Genomic DNA, 21,512 nt, shown 5'->3' with positions numbered 1-21,512 from the left:
AAGGTAGGCAATTGCGCGAAGCTTGCATTTAAGACCTTAAGCAGGCCGCAAAAGTTCTGACAGCTTCCCTAATTATTCACGGTAATGGACTCGGGGGCCAAAAAGGCAGGCGGAAGAGATACATTTTTCTCTCTTATTGGGACTGAGCACCGGGGCTAAAATCGTGCCTGTCTGAACAATGATCAGCTTCTGCAAAGGTTAATAGCAATTAAATGTGGCAGACTAGACTAAATGAGAAGCAGGTCATGATACTACTATACTTGCAAAGAGCACGGGACTTTATAAAGGAATGTTTCTTATTAAAGTGTTTCTTAAAGGGTGCAAAGAAATTGTGTCATGAAGTTCACAGCACTCCTGACTATGTTTCACAGTGTAGCTTAATTCATATTGTATTTGTTGCCTATTACATGGGCAAGCGATTACACCCATTGCTTAAACGTTAAACTGTTCAAGAAATTAGTTAATGCTGGGAACTCTGATACTATGAAGCACAGGACAAAATATTATTGAACTCATGTATTTTGTGCGCATTATATCTTAGGGGATAGGACCATCAAAAATTAGTATTAGCTAGCAAAAGATTGGCAGTTCAAATCTGGGGAGCAGCATGAGCTCCCGCAGTGAAACCCCAGCTTCTGCCAACCTAGCAGTTTGAAAACATACAAATGTGAGTAGATCAATAGGTACTGTTATCACATTTACCATCCCTCAAAAAGGCCCAGGATGTGTTTTTTTTTTACCCTCTCCATTTTGTATTCAATCTGTACCTAAATAACTTTGTGTCTGGTGGGATGGGGGAGCAAGGAGGGTATAAAAAGAAGGGCTAAAATGCCATGGAGAGAGATTGGGGGGGAGGGGAAGAGAAGGAGTCTACATTGTTAATTGTAGCAGTAATATGTTTCATGCTTATGCCTATGCTTGATGTTTTATAGTTTTAATTGTTATTTTCTACAGTTATATGTTATTGATTTGGATATGTGATATTTTTGTATATATGTGAGGCATTGGATTTGCCAATTATTATGTTGTAGACCACTTTGAGTCCTCCCAGGGGTGAGAAAAGCGGTATAGAAATGCAGTTAATAAATAATAAATAATACTGCTCCGGTAGGAAGGTAATAGCACTCCATGCTGGCCACATGACCTTGGAGGTGTCTGCGGACAACGCCGGGTCTTTGACTTAGAAATGGAGATGAGCACCACCCCCCAGAGTTGGACATGGCTAGACTTAATGTCAAGGGGAAGCCTTTACCTTACTATGCTGTGTTAAATACTTCCTATTCCTATTGGCTCCTACTGTAAGGTTTAAAGTGGGTGGTACTTCAACAGCAGAATGGAATAAGTCCTATTGTCTGCTCTTTGCTCTTACTCACTGTAAACTATTAACAGTTGGGAACTTACAATTTTGTGAATGACATGCTGACATTTAAAATTGTTTAGAATATACCTAGAGTACTCATCGTTTACTTATAGCAAGACTCCCAGACTGTCTTGATAATCCTGTCAGCATCCTGAGTTTCATCAGTTGCAGTAGTTATGCGCTATATGTTATTGTGAAGCTAGAGTAGGACTGACAGTGTTGATTAAAGGAACCCATCAAAGATGGCACTTTAGTTTATTGGTTTGACTGCAGGCTGGCATATGCTGTGCTTTGTTGGTAGCAGTGGCAACTGCGTAGAGCCTCCTGGTTTAAAAATCAGTGACCTCTATCCTCCTTCTATTTTGTCTTACGTCTGTGATAACAGGCTGTGTTTTTTATTTAATTTTAATTGATAAGTCATAATTTGTCTTTATATGTTGGGCTGTTTAAATTTTGTTAGTATGGATGTATTGTAATTTGCCTTTTATGTTTGGAATCCACCTTGAGTCTCTCTGGGGAGATAGAGCAAATATAAATAAAGATTATTATTATTATTATTATTATTATTATTATTATTATTATTCTGTATTTCATACAAATATATTTGTAAGCAGAAGCTGAATGGCCATCTGTCAGTAGTGCTTTGATTCTGGGTTTCTGGGTTGGACTGGATGGCCCGTGAGGTCTCTTCCAGGATGTATATCAGTTGAATTTCACTTAATTTAAGAAGTGCATGAAATTGAGTTTTGATTTAATCTTGGGCCCTTCATTTTGTTCCATCAAATTTTTACCTGCAGCTGTTTTCCAGTAACAATTGTAAAGTTTGTTTTAGTTGAGCACCACAGAAAGGAATAGATTATACAAGCCAACAAAATCAAACCTTTTCTAATCATTAGAAATAAGAGTAGCACAGTTTAAATCATGTTCTATGCTGATTTTAAATATATCTTTATTTTTTCCCATCAAGTCAACTTTTAAAAATACAATGAATGGTACATTAAAGCAGACTATTATAAAGTCTGCACATTTCACATTATAATTTTAGATCATTCTTGAAGAGTTTTTTTTGCGCTGAATTCAGATCTGTGTTTATTTTTTCTCTATCACGTGCAGTTTTTGCGATGAGGCTAACTGAATAATTAGTGCACGTAACACACTGATCAATAGAATCTAATTAACCACAAGCCAACGAGTAGTTTTCATTAGACATGATTTTAGCTAATTCCAATAGAGATTTTTGCACTGCAGTCAGATCTGTGTATTTTTCTCTTATCACGTGTAGTTTTTGCAAGGATGCTAATAGAATAATTAATGCATTTATGCACTGATATCAGTTAGATTCTGTTGATATCAGTTCATAAATGCATCAATTATTCAGTGAGCCTCATCACAAAAACTACATGTGATAGAGGAAAAATAAACACAAATCTGAATTCAGTACAAAAAAAACTCTGTAAGAATGACCTAAAATTATATCTGATGAAAAATACTTGTTGGCTTGTGTTATTTAAATGAGTGCTGGGCAGGTTGTGGCTCTCCAGATCTTGCTGGATCCGCAATTCTCTTCAGCCTTTGGTAGCTTGGCCAATAGCTAAGAATGATAGGGAGCTTCAGTGCAACCAGATCAGAAGGTCCTTTTCTTAGGTCTTTATAAAAATCTGCAAATGCTGCTGGTGCTACTCATGATCAGTCATTCTTGTTTTGATGCCAAATAAAGTGATAAACATCTAGAACTTTGTTTGCAGGATGATGGGGCAAGTGCACCATCTGACCCTGAGCCACCAAACCCCCGCTTGCATGAACGCGGAACAGGCTTTTGCTTTGATTCCAGGTAAGGTAACACGCCATACGTGTAGCAATATAAAAACCACCAGCTTGAAATGTTGAGATTTCCTAGATGCTGAGTCCTGCAATATTACTGATTTTCCCTATATACACAAGATGGGTTAAACCACTGAGCTGCTGAACTTGCTGACTGAAAGGTTGCAAGTTCAAATGTGAGGAACATGGTGAGCTCCCGCTGTTATCCCCAGCTTCTGCCAACCTAGCAGTTCAAAAACATGCAAATGTGAGTAGATCGATAGGCACCACTCCAGTGGGAAGATAACAGCGCTCCATGCAGTCATGTCAGCCACATGACCTTGGAGGTGTCTACAGACACCACCAGCTCTTCAGCTTAGAAATGGAGATGAGCACCAAACCCCAGAGTTGGGCACGACTGGACTTATCGTCAGGGGGAAACCTTTACCTTTACCCCAGCTATCATTATAGTGAATTTACTTACCTATAGATATAAACTGGAGGAAGGATGTGGAAGATACAACTATGCTAGTTATAGATACAAATGGAAGGAATACCATTGATGGAAATACAATGTAGGGAAGGGACCATGTTACCCCAGCGCTTGAGACCATCTCAAGATCTCCATGGTGGTCCCAATGATAAAACAGAGGGTATAGGTATAATCTGTGAATGAAAACTAAATAGATCATTTATACTAAATGCATGAAGTGAATGCTACAGAAGGGGAACATTTAATCTTATGGAGTAAAATAATATATTCCCTCCAACCTTTTCCCCTATGTATTTGAAAGCATCCAGCAGTATGTGAAGGAGCCAGAAACTCATACTTTGCAAAGATTACATTGCTAGTGGGTTATTTTGACTTTGATTATGTAGAAATCCCTTTATAAGGGCTAATAAAGGGGAGTAGTCAACCCCCAAGTTTCTGGTCCCAATTCAAGGTGCACGTTATCACCTATAAAGCTCTAAATGGTTTGGGACCTGTCTACCTTGGTGACCGTATCTTCCCCTACGAGCCCACACGATCTCTTAAGCTCTTCTGGTGAGGCTCTTCTCTTGCTCCAACCTGTCTCAGGCACGGTTGGTAGGGATGAGAGAAAGGGCCTTCTCGGTGATGGCCCCTTGGCTCTGGAACTCCTTCCTCAGGGAGATCAGGCTAGCAACCTCCCTATCCACATTTCGCAAGGAACTAAAGATGTGGATGTTCCGTTGTACATTTGATTAGACAATTCCCTGGCAGTTGGCCCTAACCATGGCCTAAAACTTAAGTCCTTGCACTTTTACTACTGCATTATTCAAAGCCATAATGACTCTGTTATACCCACTCTTAACCTTACGCTGCTATATGATGTATGTACCTTATTGACTAGCCTATTTTCTAACTTGTTTGCACACCAGCTGCCCTCCCACAATGAGACTTGATGTATATCCTTGGTTGTTGCTTATCATGCCTGTTTATAATTGTTATAATGCTGTTTTATGTTGTTTTACACCGTTGTCATATTTTTACATGCTATGTTTTAACTCTCTGAGATTGTGCCTGGCCCCACGTAAGCCGCCCAGAGTCCCTTTGGGGAGATGGAGGTGGGGTATAAAAATAAAGTTATTATTTATTATTAATGAGGTGCAAACATTAAGAAGACTTCAGAATGTCTCTGCGCTTACTTCTTAATTGCTCAATGGCAATGTTAGAGCAGGCTCTGCTTCCGACTTGTGTTCTGCCCTCAATTGTGGTTCTTCTCTGTTTTTATCCCAAGTTTTGTGCACATCAAGAAGTGTCCTCTCTGCCAAGTGAAGTTTCCTCCTAACTATGATCAGTCGAAGTTTGAAGAACATGTTGAAAGTCACTGGAAGGTGTGCCCGATGTGCTGCGAACAGTTTCCTCCTGATTATGACCAGCAGAATTTTGAAAGGCATGTTCAGACACATTTTGACCAGAATGTCTTGAATTTTGAGTAGCTTGGGCAGTTTGGCTTTAGACAAATCAAATAAGCTCTGTAAGGTGACAGAATGCAGCTTTTAGAACTTGAGGCAGACTTCTTATTTATAGGCACAGTGCTCTGCATTGCAACTGAACTAAATCCAACCTTTGGCCCATTAGCAACTGTTTGGTTAGCCTCCCTTGATCTTGCGTATTCCCAAAGCTGTTATAATATCTATCAGTATTTATTCCCAAGCTAACAAATTGCATCGAACACAGGAAATACACCGACCTGTTGAGAAATTTGAGCAGTTCAAACTGTGGCCGTGGTACGTTCACAGAATGACACGAGTTTGCTCTTGCTTGTGCTGATGTATAATTAGATAAAGACATCCATACAATTAGATAAAGAAATCCATTATAATAAAATGAGGTTTCTCAGTAAACTTGTGTGTACCTTTCATGTCATTCTTGATTCTGAAATTTATTCAACGAAAGTATGGTTTTTACATCTGTTTCAGGAACGTAACCATGTTAAGATTTCCTGCTTGCAAAACATCGTTATGATTACATTCAGTTTTGCATAATTAATTACTATCTCTTCTTGCAAGTGTCATGTTCACTCTGAATCTGTTAAAAGTTCTGAACTTAGAGGTATTAGAAGATAATTGTATAAAATTGGTGCATTTGGCTTTCTTTGTACTCAGATTTTTAATTTGTGTGCATCACCTCTTTCCTTTTCTGGGTGGATTTGCCAATTGCGTTCATAGGACTAAAGGTTTTTTTTTTTTTGAATTTTCTGCATTCTACTTTGCACATTTCCCCTTTACATTTGTGATGTGTATATCTAAAACTATATTTTTGAAGAGTTACTTAATCTTTAGTAGGCAATTTGATCTTTTTGGATAAAATTATTCACTTTTCATCTGTTGTACAATAGTCAGATTAAAAATAAAAATAAAATATGGATTGTGTGCTTTATTTGACCCACTTGTGTTGCTGAAGTGCCATAAATCATGGCTGTGATTTTCCAAACAGGTTTTTCAGAAGCAGTCAGTGGGAAGATGGGTGGGCCTTCCGTTCACACAAGAGGATCTTTGCATCCAGATTATTCCGACTTCTTTTTGTATTCTGAAGCAATTCTCAGTAGTGAAGGTTGGACATCCTGAGATGAGTTATTTGATTTTTGTGTCCTGATAAGCAGGATCTTTGAGAAACATCTCCAAGTGCAGGGGTGTCAAACTTTTTTTCATTGAGGGCCACATCAACCTGATCCATGAATGGAGAATCTGTAGATATAGAGAACCAACTGCAGCTTTTTTACATAGTGTTCAGTGCTATTTACCCAGTGTGGTTCCCCAGATGTTATTGAGCAACAACTCCCATCACTTTTGATTATTCACTTTGTGGACTGTGGATAATGAGAATGCAACCCAACTGCACTCTGAGGTTGTGAGAAGGTTAAAGGACATTTTGAAGTCAGGCATTATATCCTCAAGCCTTGTATCTAAACTCAAACCTCACTATCCTGACTAAACAGAACAAACTGCAGCCTTCTGAATGTTACTCTATCACAACTTTCATCAACAGTAGCTGTGATGACCAATGATGAGGAATACAGGAGTTGTAGCCCAACATCTTGGAGGGCCACATAAAATTATATGGTGGAATGGATTCGACCCATGGACCTTGAGCTTGATGCATGTCCTCTAGTGAGAACTGCTAATAAGGCCAGTCTTCATTTCTCCCTCGAGCCCTATAGATGACCTTTCTCTGACTTTACAATGTCTCTGTTAGAACAACAAAAACTACATGATGGTGAAACTCTCCCAAGTGGATATTATTTATCTTCCCATTGATTCCATTCTTAGTAAGTTGCATGTTTGAGGCCTTGCTCTCCTTTCTGGTTCCTCTGAGTCATGGACTCAAGAAGCAATGGGAAGTCCATGCAGGGTTCCATTTTGCACCATCAGAGTCCATCCTGTTGAGGAGGCCAGGGATGTGACCGAGGACCAGAAGAGCAGCAGCAGCCCTACTACCAGTACCATGGTAGTATGCCTGGACAGACTTTCCTTCCTTCAAGGCAAAACAGGAAAGCAATCGGCTCACACCATACCGTATCAATGGAAGGACAAGTGCTCAGTTCCCATGTTGCATGAGCTGCAATTAAGCCTCTCTTCCGAAAGAGCAGTCACTGGCAACCTCAGCAAGGCAAATTACAGGAAGGGTTAGTGATGCTGATTCTCTCTCCCCCCCCCCCCCCAGAGGTTAATGTCAATCAGTGGCTAAGGTTGCCACACTTCCCTTCTGTTGAGTAACTTTGCTCATGAGGAGCAGAAGCTCAGAGCACTTCGGAGGAAAGAAATGTTGATTCTTAATAGTGATACATTAATTTCCAGCAATGAAAGATGAACCTCTTCCCCATCCAGCAGAGAGGTTATCTGATCACTGCAGGTGCTGGTTCATTTCACTCCTCTTGTGAGATGCCTTCTCCTTGTTTTTATTTTTTCTATCTTCTTGAATTTTGCTTTTTGATAAGTTGACTTTTGCATTTTATAGCAAAGGAATGCATATCCATGTTTTTTTAATTCCTGTAATATTTATTCAGAGGGATTTGATGCCTTTTGAAAACAAGTTCCACAAATCATTTTTTCTCACCTAGAGCAGTGATTCTTAACCTGTGGGTCCCCAGATGTTTTGGCCGTCAACTCCCAGAAACCCTAACAGCTGGTAAACTGGCTGGGATTTCTGGGAGTTGTAGGTCAGAACACCTGGGGACCCACAGGTTGAGAACCACTGACACAGAGTGTTAGTCTTTTTCTGTCAGGCATCTTATAATGGTCTTATTACAGTGGAAGAAGGAACAGTAGCAGGAGGAACAAGGCAGCAAAGGAAGTAATATCAAATTATTTTCTCCGTATCAAGGAAAGGTTTTCCAGCTTTAAGTGGACTGTTTTCCAAGGCCTGGCTGTGGTGTGTGTGTGTGTGTGTGTGTTGGGGGGGGGGGCTCAAAAGCATGGTTTACGGTACATAGTTTGAATATCTTTCTCCATCAGTGCTGCCTATTACAACGCAGCCTGAGCCCTGTCACATGCACAATGGAGGACCTTATAGCAACACCAGAGGCACTCCAAGTGGCCAGTTACTGGTCAAAGGATACTTAATATACAGTTGAGATATGTTTTCTCAACTTCATCACAACTGTACCCTTGGTTCGCTCCTGATACGATAAATAAATAGTGCCTCATATGCTTCCATGTTTTAAAAACCAATTATCTTCTTTTCAGTAATGCTTAGACTTTCTCTTGGTTTATGAATTCAGAATCCCTACTGGCTATAATGCATTGTGTTCACATTCAGATTTTATCTCTGATGTAACCACCTGATATTAAGAAGCTAAAAGTCAACCTGGAGATCTCTGGAAGCCTGCATATCTACGACAGCTTTGGATGTTGCTGTTGCCTGCTTTCCTGTTCAAATACCCATCCCTGCTTTATGACTTTCCCACTCCTGTTACTAAAACCAAAAATCTGATGCATGATTTTCATTTTCTATCACAGGGTCTTTACACTTAAAAGCAATAACCAGTTTCATATTGAGTCAGAGGCAATTTATTAAAGATGATTCAATTTACATTTTTAAGCAGCTTTATTGAATGACATTTTTGATGCACTTTTGTGGTGTTCAGTTCTAAAACAAACTTCCTGTGACGTCCAAACTTAATGGATTCTGTCCCCAACAAAATATAGGAAAATATAATTTAAAGCACATTTTCACAGACACAGTACAATACTCTCACTATACACAGTATAACAAAATAGTCCCATTTTTACCTGTCTAATACTGTCACAATGACTAGGTAAATAGTAACTGGATTGAATTGTGGAAAGCACATGCAACAACATTACTTTGTTTAGTCTGCCTTCATGTCTTTCACTCAGAACAGGCTAAACGATGGTCAAAAGGAGGTGGGTAACAGGGCTTTAAGTACGAGCAACAGATAGTAATTTCATGTCTGGATCATCCTGTACACTGGTATTTGTGGAACACAAATCCTGTACACTGGTATTTGTGCAACACAATGTACTGTGTTCCAAATGAGTTTGGGGCAATCTGTTTAAACACGGCTTTGTTTTAAAATCTTCAACCCTCATTATGAGAGATTTAAAAATTCAGAACAATCTTAACTTTTACCTAGTTAGACTCTTTGCTCTTGCAATCTCTTATATTCTAAAAGAACAAAGACTCAAATTTCCCATGTCATATATAAATACAAAATACACGAAAGAGGATTACTTGTCGAAACTTAAAACAGTTTTCCCAAAAGGGAGGAAAATTCCCAATTTTTTAAAATTAATGCCACTTTTGCATACTAAATGGGTTCATCTTTGCTAGCACTTACCCCAGAGGAGAAGGCAGGAGAGCATAAAACAAGTGATGCATTTAGGTATGGTCCAGACACAAGTAACTCTGCGACAGCCCTTGTTTCGGGGCTCTCTTTCGAGTACCTGCTCCAAGAAGCACTTCATTTTCAGTAAGGCTCATGATGTCTCAAAAGTTCAGAAAGAAATTCTTAACGCTAAACTTGCGGAATGCAACAATCCACAGAAAGTTATAAAATATATATATTATATATACAAAAAAAAACTTGGAAGGTCCACTGGAAATGGAAATGGAAACTTCCTCAACACAGATAGTGTACCTCTCAAAATCATGACTAGGTTTTTTTTTTATTTGCAACCACTTGTCAGTACTAGTTAGCAGCTGCAACTGTTGGCAACACAAAAACATTTAAATTTGTTGGCAATCAAGAACTACAAAGTGCTTTCAGAGCTTCATCTCAGATGAAGAGAATTTCTCCCTTGTAATATTTGCGCTCCATCTCCTAGTGTCTTCTTAGCAGTTGATACTGGGGATTAATAACAGGACCTGGGTTCATGGGATCTGGCTGGGAGTTGACATTTACATCACATCCTGTATACAGAGAAGTAGGGATCCTAACGCTAACGTGGTTTACTATTTCAGATGCAAAGATTTTCAGCATTTCAGAGAACTAAAGAAATTGCAAGGTAATATAAAATACAGCAAGCACACTTTTTAATGTATGTTATTTGAGTATGAAAATATTCTTAGTATATGTTAAACATTCTCTTTATTTATAATTCCAATACCTAAAACCTTGCTATCCCACAGATAACTCTATTACATAAGGCATATTTAACCAGGTGGATAATGGGGGATTGTTTTGGTTTTGCAAGCACGTGGGAACGGATGTGTTGAATCTCTTCAATCACATTACAATCTTGAAGTTTTGCAGTGCCAAGCTTTCTTCCTCTTCCCATCCTTATTTAACACTGCAGGACTAAACAGCATCCTCTAATTCTCCTTTCTGGGGGGAAATACTTGAAAAAAAACTTGTAGCTTTTAGCACCTTTATATCAAAGTAATGTATATGAGCACGATGATTATATGTGCAAATGTACAAAAATCATTAACTCTACAAAGATACATCATTCCAAAATTACAGAAAAAATTGTAAAGCATGCATTTAAATTGTTTTAAAGGGTTGCTCAGTGCTTCCCCGGAGAAGGTGGCTGTCTTCAAAATCAGCAAATGCTGGTGAGGATTCCTTGGCACAGTTGTGACCAGCATGTTATTGCTGCATTTTCCTGATAATCTCAGCAGACACTGGGGGGTGGAAGTTGATTGTGTGGTGCCGCAGACCCTGAGCTGTCTTGTAACTCTTTCCACAACGGCATTTGAACGGCTTCCGCACACGGATCTGTGTTCTGTGGCCATTCTTGGCGTGGTATTTTATACCATTCACATTCTGCAGGGAAAACAGGGTGAAATTTACTCTGTAACTGTTAAAACATCACATAGTCTGGAAATAACTATTGTTTTCATAGAACAAGTTATCTGGATTATGTCTGTCAACCATTTAAGACAGGGGTGTCAAACTCATTTCCATCAAGGGACATATCAACCTTATGGTTGCCTTCAAAAGGCTGTTGAATCTATGAATGGAAAATCCGTGGATACAGAGGGTCAATTATAGTGTTTTTACATTGTGGTCAGTGCTCTTTCATTTTTACTCAGTTAGGGTTCCCAGATGTTACTGAAGGACATCTTCCATCACTTGATCATCTGCAATGCAGACTGGGGAAAATAGGAATTGGAACTTGTGCCTACAGCACCTGGTATTCCCAGGCCGTCTCCCATCCAAGTAATAACCAGGTCCAACCCTGCTTAGCTTACAAGATCAGACGAGATCGGGTGTGTTGAGGGTTCACTGATTTTGTCATTTGGGAGTTGTAATTGCTGGGATTTATAGTTCATCTACAATCAGCATTCTGAAATCCATCAATGATGGAATTGAACCAAACTTGGCACACCGAACTCCCATGACCTACAGAAAATACTGAAAGGTTTTGGTGGGCATTGACCTTGAGTTCTGGAGTTGTAGTTCATCCACATCCAGAGAGCACTGTGGACTCAAACTATGATGGATCTGGACCAAACTTGGCACAAATACTCAATATGCGCAAATGTGAACACTGGTGGAGTTTGGGGAAATAGACTTGACCTTTGCGAGTAGTAGTTACTGGGATACACCTACAACCAAAGAGCATTCTGAACCTCATCAATGATAGAATTTGACCAAACTTCCCACACAGAACTCAGATGACGAACAGAAAATATTGTTTTCTAATGGTCTTTAGCGACCTGCTCAGAGGTCTCAGCCCCCAGATTGAGAAACTGCACTGGAGTATAAAAGTGGCAAGACTGAGAGACAACTGTATTCATATCGTCGTCATCATCATCATCATCATCATCATCATCATCATCATTGCAATTTAAAGGTCAAAGATTGTTCCCCTTACATTTTGACCATAGTTTGTACTTCCTTTGCAGTGTTTCTGATTTAAAATCCTATCTCATACAGCAAGGCCATCATGGGCAAGTTCACTCATGGATACAGATGTCTTATCATTCATTAAATTGCACACTTACCTTATATCGCTTTTTACACCCGGGGACAGGACAAGCAAAAGGTTTTTCATCCCCTCCATTCATACACATGGAACTAAGGATAGCCTCAGAGCTGATGGCACTTTCTGTAGTCCAGGATTCATCACTGTCTGAATCCTCATAGTCTACTTCTTCCTCATCATATTCACTACCTATAAGAAGCAAAATCAAAGCAGCAATAAGTATATGTAACATTTCATGTCATCTGCTTTCATCTCAGGTCAACTGCTAGCGGACATGTATTTTTAACCTGGCCCAGATGCAGAAATTAATGAGACAGAAGATAGAAGGCATGTTTTCAGACAGAATGGAATAGCACAACAATCTCTCAGGCACCCTGCCAGGTTGAGAGAAAAATTGATAACACAGTTGAAGCTAAAAAGAAACAAGTTTCTGGCAGGGATTTAGAGTAGATTAGGGGATGAAAGTGCCAAGTACAGAATCTGTGGTCAGATGAAGCAATGTTGGAACTGAATCAAGACGTAGTGGCGAACCTTGCAGACTTGCCTTGGCTAGATTCAAGTTATACCTTGTTTGATTTCATGATTTGGAGTTTTACCTTGGAAGTTTCTGTGTGGGTTTTTCATGTACTTTGATGGATTTATTTCCTGGATTATTTGTTCCTGCTTATCTTTCTACCTATTTGGATTTATCTATTTCTTTGGAGTGTTTTTACTGCTAATGTTTTTTTTTTTATTACCTTCATTAAACTGCTTGCAGCTGTGTGGCGTTTTTAAGTCAGAGGGCTTCTTCCCTGCCTGGAGTGCAACAATTGAAATCAAATCTGATTTTTTTTTTAAAAAAAAATTATTTGGTGTGTGTTGGAAGAGGGGTAGTCTTAAACGGCAAGTAATTTATATATTTATTTATTTATTTATTTACAATATTTATATACCGCCTTTCTCACCCCTGGGGGGACTCAAAGCAGTTTACATATAAATAATGGCAAGATTCAATGCCTTATGTTGGGCACCGATACGATGCCAATACAAACAATTACAATAGTAAAACCACAACTAAACATAAATCACAATTAAAACAATACATCAACAAACATTAATACAATAAAACAATCTCGTCAGTCAAATCGCCGTTCCAGTCAATGTCCCTCTAAAATGCTACATACACCTACTGTCCCGAAGGCATGGTCCCAGAACCATGATTTTAATTTTTTTTCTAAAAGCCAGAAGGGAGGGAGCGGTCTTACCTCATTTGGGAGTGTGTTCCATAGGCGGGGGCCACAGCCAAGAAGGCCCTGTCTCTTGTCCCACCAGACGCATTTGTGCTGTTGACGGGAGTGAGAGCAGGGCCTCCCCGGATGATCTTAGATTACGAGGTTTGATGTAGGGGTGGATGCGTTTGGACAAGTAAGCTGTATCCCAAACTCTATATTTTAACTAGAAAAGTTGGGGGTCTTCTTATACGCCCAGTCGTCTTATACGCTGGAAAATACGGCAAATAAATTTTATAAAAGCTCCTCATTACAGTTGGAATTTTATAAGACATACAGTGCTTCATTTGTTAAACCATTTCTGCTAATATAATATGTAAACACCTTTTTATGGCTTTCATCTAAATATTGCTTGGAAAAGTTATTTAATTGTTTGACCCACCAGCAGGAATGGCAGAGGGATGGGGTGGAATACCTTTTTTCCTTCTCCTCAAAACCAAAGCAGGTTTTTAAATGCTTTTCCTTTGCCCAGTAAAACCCGTGAAGGACATAATTCTCCCGATCATAAACAGTGTAAAATAATATGTTGACAAGTCTTAATACATTTACTAGCCCTTTGGAATTAATAGGAATTATAGCACAACATTAATAAGAATTATATTGTCGCAATTACAGCTGTGAAATCCATTCCCCCAGGTGTGAGGATAAATTGCATTGTGTGCTGTGCTAATACAGCATTATGTTCCAGATAAACGGCAGCGGTCTTTCGAGGACCACGTGGCAAGCTTTTTAATTTTATTTTTTAAAGTTGCAATAAATATTAATACGACGCTGTGTGAGGCGCACATTAAACGGGAGACCAAGAGTAACCGAGAAGGCAGACTTTCAGTAGCCACACCGAGTGTATGTAACAAGCAGCAGTAAAATAAGGGAGGGGGGAAGGGGAGGTCTAAGAGGGGAGAAAAGACTCCACAGGCTTGTCACGATCTTGGCAAGGACTAATGTTGACATTGCAAGATGTTTCTGGCCCTGGCTGAGTCATGTGTTTGGTTCTGCCTTCAAGCCTTGGAATGATTTCAGATCAGAGCCAGGGCTGAACTTGCCGCAAGGTATTTACTCAGGAGGTTGATAAGTAAGTTCTGGTTTGGTGCGGCCATTGAGAACAGGTCTCTGCAACTGTGGCTTGCAAATCCAAAAAGCTTAATATTCCCCTTTCTCTGCTGAGAGATTCTGTTGCCTTGGTTCATTCAGAGTGAGTCAAATGTGAACTCATGCTAACCCTCCTTGCCATGCTTTGCACAAACAATACTATGACTGTGAATTACGATTTACAGTATGATAAGCAGTGTTGCATCATGGAGCACTTCTGTTGTGTGGATTTTCCCTTTCATTTCCTAGGGGTCTTCCATTCATCTGGTATGAATTGGTTTCTTCTATTGCCATTAATGTGACAGACAGGACAAACTACAGAGGCACAATGGGTTAAACCCTTGTGCCAGTAGGACTCCTGACTGAAAGGTTGGTAGTTTGAATCTGGGGAGCGGGGTGAGCTCCAGCTTCTCATGCAGGGACATGAGAGAAGCCTCCCACAAGATGGTAAAACATCCAGGCATCCCCTGGGCAATGTCCTTGCAGACACTCAATCCTCTCACACCAGAAGCGACTTGCAGTTTCTCAAGTCACTCCTGACACGAAAAAAATGGCTCAATGTAAGCACTGTGTCTTATTGAAAAGGGAACTATCCCTATCTGTTAGTAAAATGGTGAAAGAGAAGAGCTTAGAATCAAACCCCTCAACTTTCTTGACTCTCCCTCAAGAAAAAAGTGGCAAAGAGTTGCAATTGTAACCATTTTCCAGCCAGGTATTCAAAAAGGCCAGAAGTAGCGCCATGGCAGAGACAGTAGAGACAGAGATAGTGCATCTTTTAGGTTCTCCCAACTAAGCTCTCACCTCTTGCTATTCTGCTCAGAAAAGGGATGGTTAATCCTGTAAGGTAAAGATAAAGGATTTCCCCTAACATTAAGTGTAGTCGTGTCCGACTCTGGGGGTTGGTGCTTGTATCCATTTCTAAGCCAAAGAGCCAGCGTTGTCCATAGACATCTCCAAGATCATGTGGCCGGCATGACTGCATGGAGCACCATTACCTTCTCGTTGGAGCTGACATACGGGAGCTAACCCCGCTCTCAGATTTGAACTGCCGGTCAGCAGTCCTGCCGGCACAAGAGTTTAACCCATTGTGCTACCGGGGTCTCCGGGCCATGGATAAGATGACCCAGATTTTTTGCATTGCTTTTTTGACTAACATTTCTAGACTTATACATGAGTATATACAGTGGTTACCTACAGAGGGTATTTTCCTGCTGGTTTTGTCTTGTGATCAATTTCTAGCATGCAAACCTTATTCTTGTCAAGCCAATAATCTTGCTCGAACGTTTAATTAAATACTTCACTTATTCAAGACCTCGGAATCAATCTGGACCGTGTTCTGACCTACAAGAAGCACTGCCTGAATATAAAGCAAAAAGTGGTGCTAGAAACATTATCATACGAAAGCTGACTGGTACAACCTGGGGATCACAACCAGACACAGTGAAGATCTACAGAGACACTCGCTGGAACACCTCAGCAAGCGGGAGTCCAAAAGTGGCAGGCTCAAACCCAGAACCTCAATCAATGGCTGATACCAAATGAGAGACTCAACCCTGGGCACACAAAAATCTGGGCAACTTGGAAGGCACTGAATAGACTGCACTCTGGCACCACGAGATGCAGAGCCAACCTTAAGAAATGGGGCTGCAAAGTGGAATCCACAACATGCGAGTGTGGAGAAGAGCAAACTACAGACCACGTACTGCAGTGCAACCTGAGCCCTGCCACATGCACAATGGAGGACCTTCTTATAGTAACACCAGAGGCACTCCAAGTGGCCAGCTACTGGTCAAAGGACATTTAATCAACTACCAAGCTTGCAAACTTTGTGTTTTGTTTGTTTGTTTAAAAATGCAATACAACTGTTTGGTTTGCTCCTGACACGATAAATAAAATAAATAAATACTTATGCAAGACAGACTTTTCTGCCACAGACAGGCAATAAGTTGCTCTATCAGGTATACAAACGAATATAGATGCATCAGCTAATGTATGTCTGCTGAGAAGCCCATTTGTGGTATACCAAAGGGAAAGCTTATTTTTGCCAATATAGACATTTTCGCTCGCAACTTAAAATAAAATAAAAGAGGAAATGAAGACATGAAACAGCCAAATAATACCAGTTTGCCAAGTCAAACTCAACGCTCTCTGAATCAGACATTTAAAAGCCTATGCGGGGGCAAAAACCAGGCTCGCCTTCTGGCACAATGACATGATTTTGATTTTCAAAATTAGCTATCTTACATTTGGGTGGAAAAGGGGATACATTGATATAAAGTCATAACTTCTAGTGAGGTGTTATATAAATATCTACTCGCTGGCCACAAGGCAAAGAGCTTTGTAGGTTCTTGGCTGTAGTCGAATGAAATATTTGACACTCTCATACCCTTTAACTAGCTGGCACCCACCACAAATTGATTTCTGAAACTCCCTCTTTGAGATCAGTATGCAATTAATGAGGGAGTATGCTGTGCAACAAAAATAAATCCCAAAACTGCCAACCCCTCCAGTGCTCAGAACCAGTTTCAAGATTCCTTAGATCCTGGCCACCATTTAAAGTTATATAACTGGTTATGTAAACTCTCTTCCTCCCCAGTTCTCCAACCGCACTACTTCCTTTCTTTGATCAATCTACAAAAATCATTTTCCTCACTGAAGAATTCAAATTTCTTATTTCTCCAAAACTTGCTAAATCCATTTTGACCGCTTCTGGAAAGAAAGCAACTTACTTTCAAGTCCAATAGCAATCTTACAGCAAAACTCAAATTTCTTGCAAACTCAAATGATCTCCTATAAAAACCTAGATTCACACTTTGTCTTTGTGGCACTTGTACATTCTATAAAAAAGTTTTATGACTGTACTTTTTATTTTAAGACAACCAATATATGAGTACTGCAACTGCTTCCTTGAAATAAAATGTGGTAAATTCGTTTTACAAGGGTGATTTCTATGTAATGCTAATTTATTGATATGCTCGTCTCCAGATGCAACCCCTATATTTATTTTTATTCACTTGAGCAAATCCCAGGTAGAAATATTCTATGTCACAGGGTAAGTCAGATAATATTGTTGGTCCCACAGAGGAATGATGCTACCCCAAAGCCGAACAATTACTTTTATTCATAACAGAACTAAGGAACTCATAACATGGAGCTTTTTACCGTTGCTGCCACTGTGTCTAAAAGATGCGGGCACGACAAAACCCATTGTGGTGGGATGTTTAATTCCCATGTTTTGGGGGATGGCTTGCCTACTGTATACTATGGAATTTATACCCTTTAACTCTTTATCACCTTGTACATCAGTGGTTCTCAAGCTTCCTAATGCTGCGACCCCTTAATACAGTTCCTCATGTTGTGGTGACCCCCAATCATAACATTATTTTCATTGCTACTTCATAACTGAAATTTTGCTACTGTTATGAATCGTAATGTAAATATCTGGTATGCAGGATGTATTTTCATTCACTGGACCAAATCTGGCACAATTATTTATTTATTTTTGGACCATTTATACACCGTCTTTCTCAACCTCCGAGGAGGGATTCAGGGTGGCTTGCAAACCCAATATGCTCAAATTTGAATACTGGTGGATTGGTGGGGGGGGGGGGGGTAGACCTTGAAATTTGGGATTTATAGTTCACCTACAATGAAAGAGCATTCTGAACCCCACCAATGATGGGATTGAATTAAATTTGGCACACAGAACTCCCATGAACAAGATAAAATACTGGAAGGGTTTAGTAGGCATTGACCTTGAGTTTTGGAGTTGTACTTCACCTACCTCCAGAGAGCATTGGACTCAAATGGTGATGGATCTGGATCAAACTTGGCAGGAATACTCAATATGCCCAAATGTGACTTCCCTAGCTCAAGAACCAGCAGAGCAGCCCCAAGGTCTCCTTCTGACATTGCCGGGCCTTGAGCCAGGGGGGAGTGGGAGGAGAGGGAGGAAGAGGATGCAGCCCAGGCCTCTCTGTCAGCAACTGTGTTTGGGCAAAGGAGGCCAGGCCTCAGCCAGGCACAGTTGCTACGGCAGCTATCACGGTGCACCAGCAGCATAGCGGTGGAGATGGAGAGGTCTCCTCTTCCTACTCCCGCTCCCGGGCTCAAGGCGGCCTTGGGGCTGTTCTGCCAGGTCTTGAGCGAGGCAGGAGGTGTAGGAAGAGGCCTCTCCGCCTCTGCTGCTTAGGCTGGTACTTGAGATTGGGGATTTTTAGTTCACCTTCAATCAATAAGCATGCTGAACACCACTGACAGAATTGAACAGAAGGGGGAGGTGAGGTAAGGTGGCCTCCTTGGTGCTCCTAGCCTCCCTTGCCTCTTGCCCTGATCCAGCAGTGAGGGAGGATGGCCATTGGTGCCTTTCACGCTGGCTGTGCTCGCGTGGCGGGTGTGGGGGGAAGAGAATGGGTTTGCACAAATGCACTGTGTTCCCTTTTTCCTTTTTAAAAATTTAAAGGTCTTATTGTTTTTTAAGAGGAATTTTTGAGTGAAGGACATTGGTTGCTTTGAATGGTATCTTGTGTCCAAATTTGGTGTCAATTCGCTCACCGGTTTTTGAGTTCTGTTAATCCCATAAACGAACATTACATTTTTATTTATATAGATATAGTAAAGGTTTTAAAACTTTTGAAGGGGTTCTGGGCCCACAAGCCCTGCAAAAAATGGAAAGCTTGGGAAAAGGAAAACAGTTAACTGATGCCAAATGATGCGTACTCTTCTGTTGGGTTTGATCTCAAAACTTACCATTTAAATGAGGCAGAGGTGCTACAATTTGAACACACAATGCTCTCTTGACATTTTATGGGCACCATGTGCCTGTTATCTCAGGAAGTTGTTTTGCATTCTCATATAAAAATCCCCCCCCCCCCCCGCCAATCCTGTTTTCTACAACAACAAAAACCCTTTCAGGGTAAAGATCTTTGCTTTTATGCATCACGCAGAAAAACACGATCAACCCAACTTCTCCATGTAGCCCCAGCATTAAAACATTCCTAAACAGTCTGCTTACAGCTTCATTTTAACAAATGCAATCTATTAGCCACTGCAGTGTAGACTTCCTGCAATTAAATGGCAATGTTTTACAGTGCAAGTCCTTCTAAAAGAGATAATTAAAATAAAAGAGCAAATAAATGAATAAATAAAACCAAACAGGTCCCTGCCCACCAAAGGTTTATCCTGCAAATTAACTCAGACATAATAAAAAAAAGCCCTAGTCAGGGACAAGCTTTTCTTTTCCTGGCTGGGGCACACACAACAGGCTCAACCGGGCCAATGAAGGAAAAACGACGTTTTCCCACTTTTGACCAGAGCACTTTTAACTGATTTTGAGCAAAACTTTTAAAGACACCCAAGAAAGAACAGCTGGAAGGATAGAGAGAAAAGACTGGGCTTTTAAGTGCAAAGAGCATCCATACGGGTTGCTATTTTGGGATTGCATTTTTAAATTAAGAACACGACTTTGGGACAATATTTCAGGGTTACAGACTCTCTTGACACACACAATGTTTTCTCTCTCTATTCTTGTCTTTCTCTTCTCTCTTTTTTAAAAGGAAAAATATCTGGAACAGATTCATGCTTAAGATAAAGGCGGGCAATAAAAAGTGCATTTGTAAATGAATGACAGCTCACAAAGTTGCAAAGATATATTCAAGAACTGTTTTATAACAATAGATTTGAATATGGTTTATGGCTGTAAAACAGTCATCCAGCTGCTTACAGTAGAGGCTATAAAATGTCTTGTTCACATTGTTACTTCTCCATGCTGCCTGAGATATGGCTCACAGTTAGTTTATCGAGGCAAGGGTGAATCAAACATTGGCACTTGAAACACAGATTTCTTGTGTATCCGTTTGGGTGGGGTGGGGGGTCACAGAGGTTATAACATTTTAGGTCAAAATATATTCTTGTTCACCCAAACTTTGCCCAGGGACCATGCTCTGACCCTATAAGAAGCACTGCTTGAATATCAAGCAAAAAGTGGGTGCTAGAAACAATATCATAAGAAAGCTGACTGGCACAACCCGGGGATCACAACCAAATACAGTGAAGATATCTGCCCTTACACTTTGGTATTCTGCTGCTGAGTATGCATGCCCAGTATGGAACACATCTTGCCACACTAAAACAGACATGCCGCATTATCACAGGATGTCTGCACCCTACACCACTGGAGAAATTATACTGTTTAGCCGGTATTGCACCACCTGACATTCGACGGGAAGTAGCAGCAAATAATGAAAGGACCAAGCCAGTGACATGTCTGTCCCATCCTCTTTTCAGATATCAGTCAGGACACCAATGTCTGAAATCAAGAAATAGTTTTCTAAGATCTACAGAGACACTCTCTGGAACACCTCGGCAAGCAAGAGTCCAAAAGTGGCAGGCAAAAACCCGGAACCTCAAGCTATGACTGATACCAAATGAGAGGCTCTCCTCTGGGCTATCAGGAGACTGGGCGACTAGGAAGGCACTGAACAGACTGCGCTCTGGCACCACAAGATGCAGAGCCAACCTTAAGAAATGGGGCTACAAAGTGGAGTCCATTACATGCGAATGTGGAGAGCAAACCACAGACTATCTATTACAATGTAGTCTGAGCCCTGCCACATGCACAACGGAGGACCTCTTTATAGAAATACCAGAGGCACTCCAAGTGGTCAAAGGACATTTAATACAATGCCAATTTTTTAAACTTCGTGTTTTTTGAAATACATTCCAACTGTGCCCTTGGTTCACTTCTGATAAAATAAAAATAATACTCAGCCTTTGTGCTTGATTGAGCAATTATGTGAATGAGTCCTGTAGCTTCTATGGCATTGCAAGCAAGCAGAACTTCTCATCCAGTGATCCTTAATGTAATAAGTGAGGTGCAAGCTGTCCACCTACAGTTTGGAAATGTGCTCTTTTTGACACCATTCTACCTGAAGTGAGCCATGATGTTATGTTCATCCTTTTATTTACTAAAGGATGTAATTTCCCCCTAAAGTGTTTTAAAAAGTGAATAAAATGCATTAAATGGGATTTTCCTTCTCACTAAAGTAAGTTCTGCTGGCATAAATATCCGACATTCA

The 21,512-nt window shown here is 40.3% G+C and overlaps 2 protein-coding genes across 3 annotated transcripts in view; one reads left to right on the top strand and one right to left on the bottom strand.

Moving 5' to 3' along the window:
- The window catches only part of TAX1BP1 (Tax1 binding protein 1), a 41,687-nt gene extending 35,634 nt beyond the window's left edge, over positions 1-6,053 (top strand). For both annotated transcript variants that reach the window (XM_060782021.2, XM_060782018.2), the window contains 2 exons: positions 3,106-3,191; positions 4,921-6,053. In XM_060782021.2, the coding sequence (XP_060638004.2) occupies positions 3,106-3,191; positions 4,921-5,122 (288 nt within the window). In that variant the 3' untranslated portion in view covers positions 5,123-6,053. The remainder of the gene's footprint in view (positions 1-3,105; positions 3,192-4,920) is intronic.
- Positions 6,054-8,679: 2,626 nt separating this feature from the next.
- The window catches only part of JAZF1 (JAZF zinc finger 1), a 143,268-nt gene continuing 130,435 nt past the window's right edge, over positions 8,680-21,512 (bottom strand). The window contains exons 4-5 of the mRNA XM_060782017.2: positions 12,099-12,268; positions 8,680-10,914 (exon numbers count right to left, since the gene is read on the bottom strand). Coding sequence (XP_060638000.1) covers positions 10,738-10,914; positions 12,099-12,268 — 347 coding nt within the window. The 3' untranslated portion in view covers positions 8,680-10,737. The remainder of the gene's footprint in view (positions 10,915-12,098; positions 12,269-21,512) is intronic.

This window comes from Anolis sagrei, chromosome 6, assembly GCF_037176765.1.
Source record: "Anolis sagrei isolate rAnoSag1 chromosome 6, rAnoSag1.mat, whole genome shotgun sequence".
Taxonomy (NCBI): Eukaryota; Metazoa; Chordata; class Lepidosauria; order Squamata; family Dactyloidae; genus Anolis; species Anolis sagrei.
This window is presented reverse-complemented; position numbering and strand designations above follow the sequence as displayed.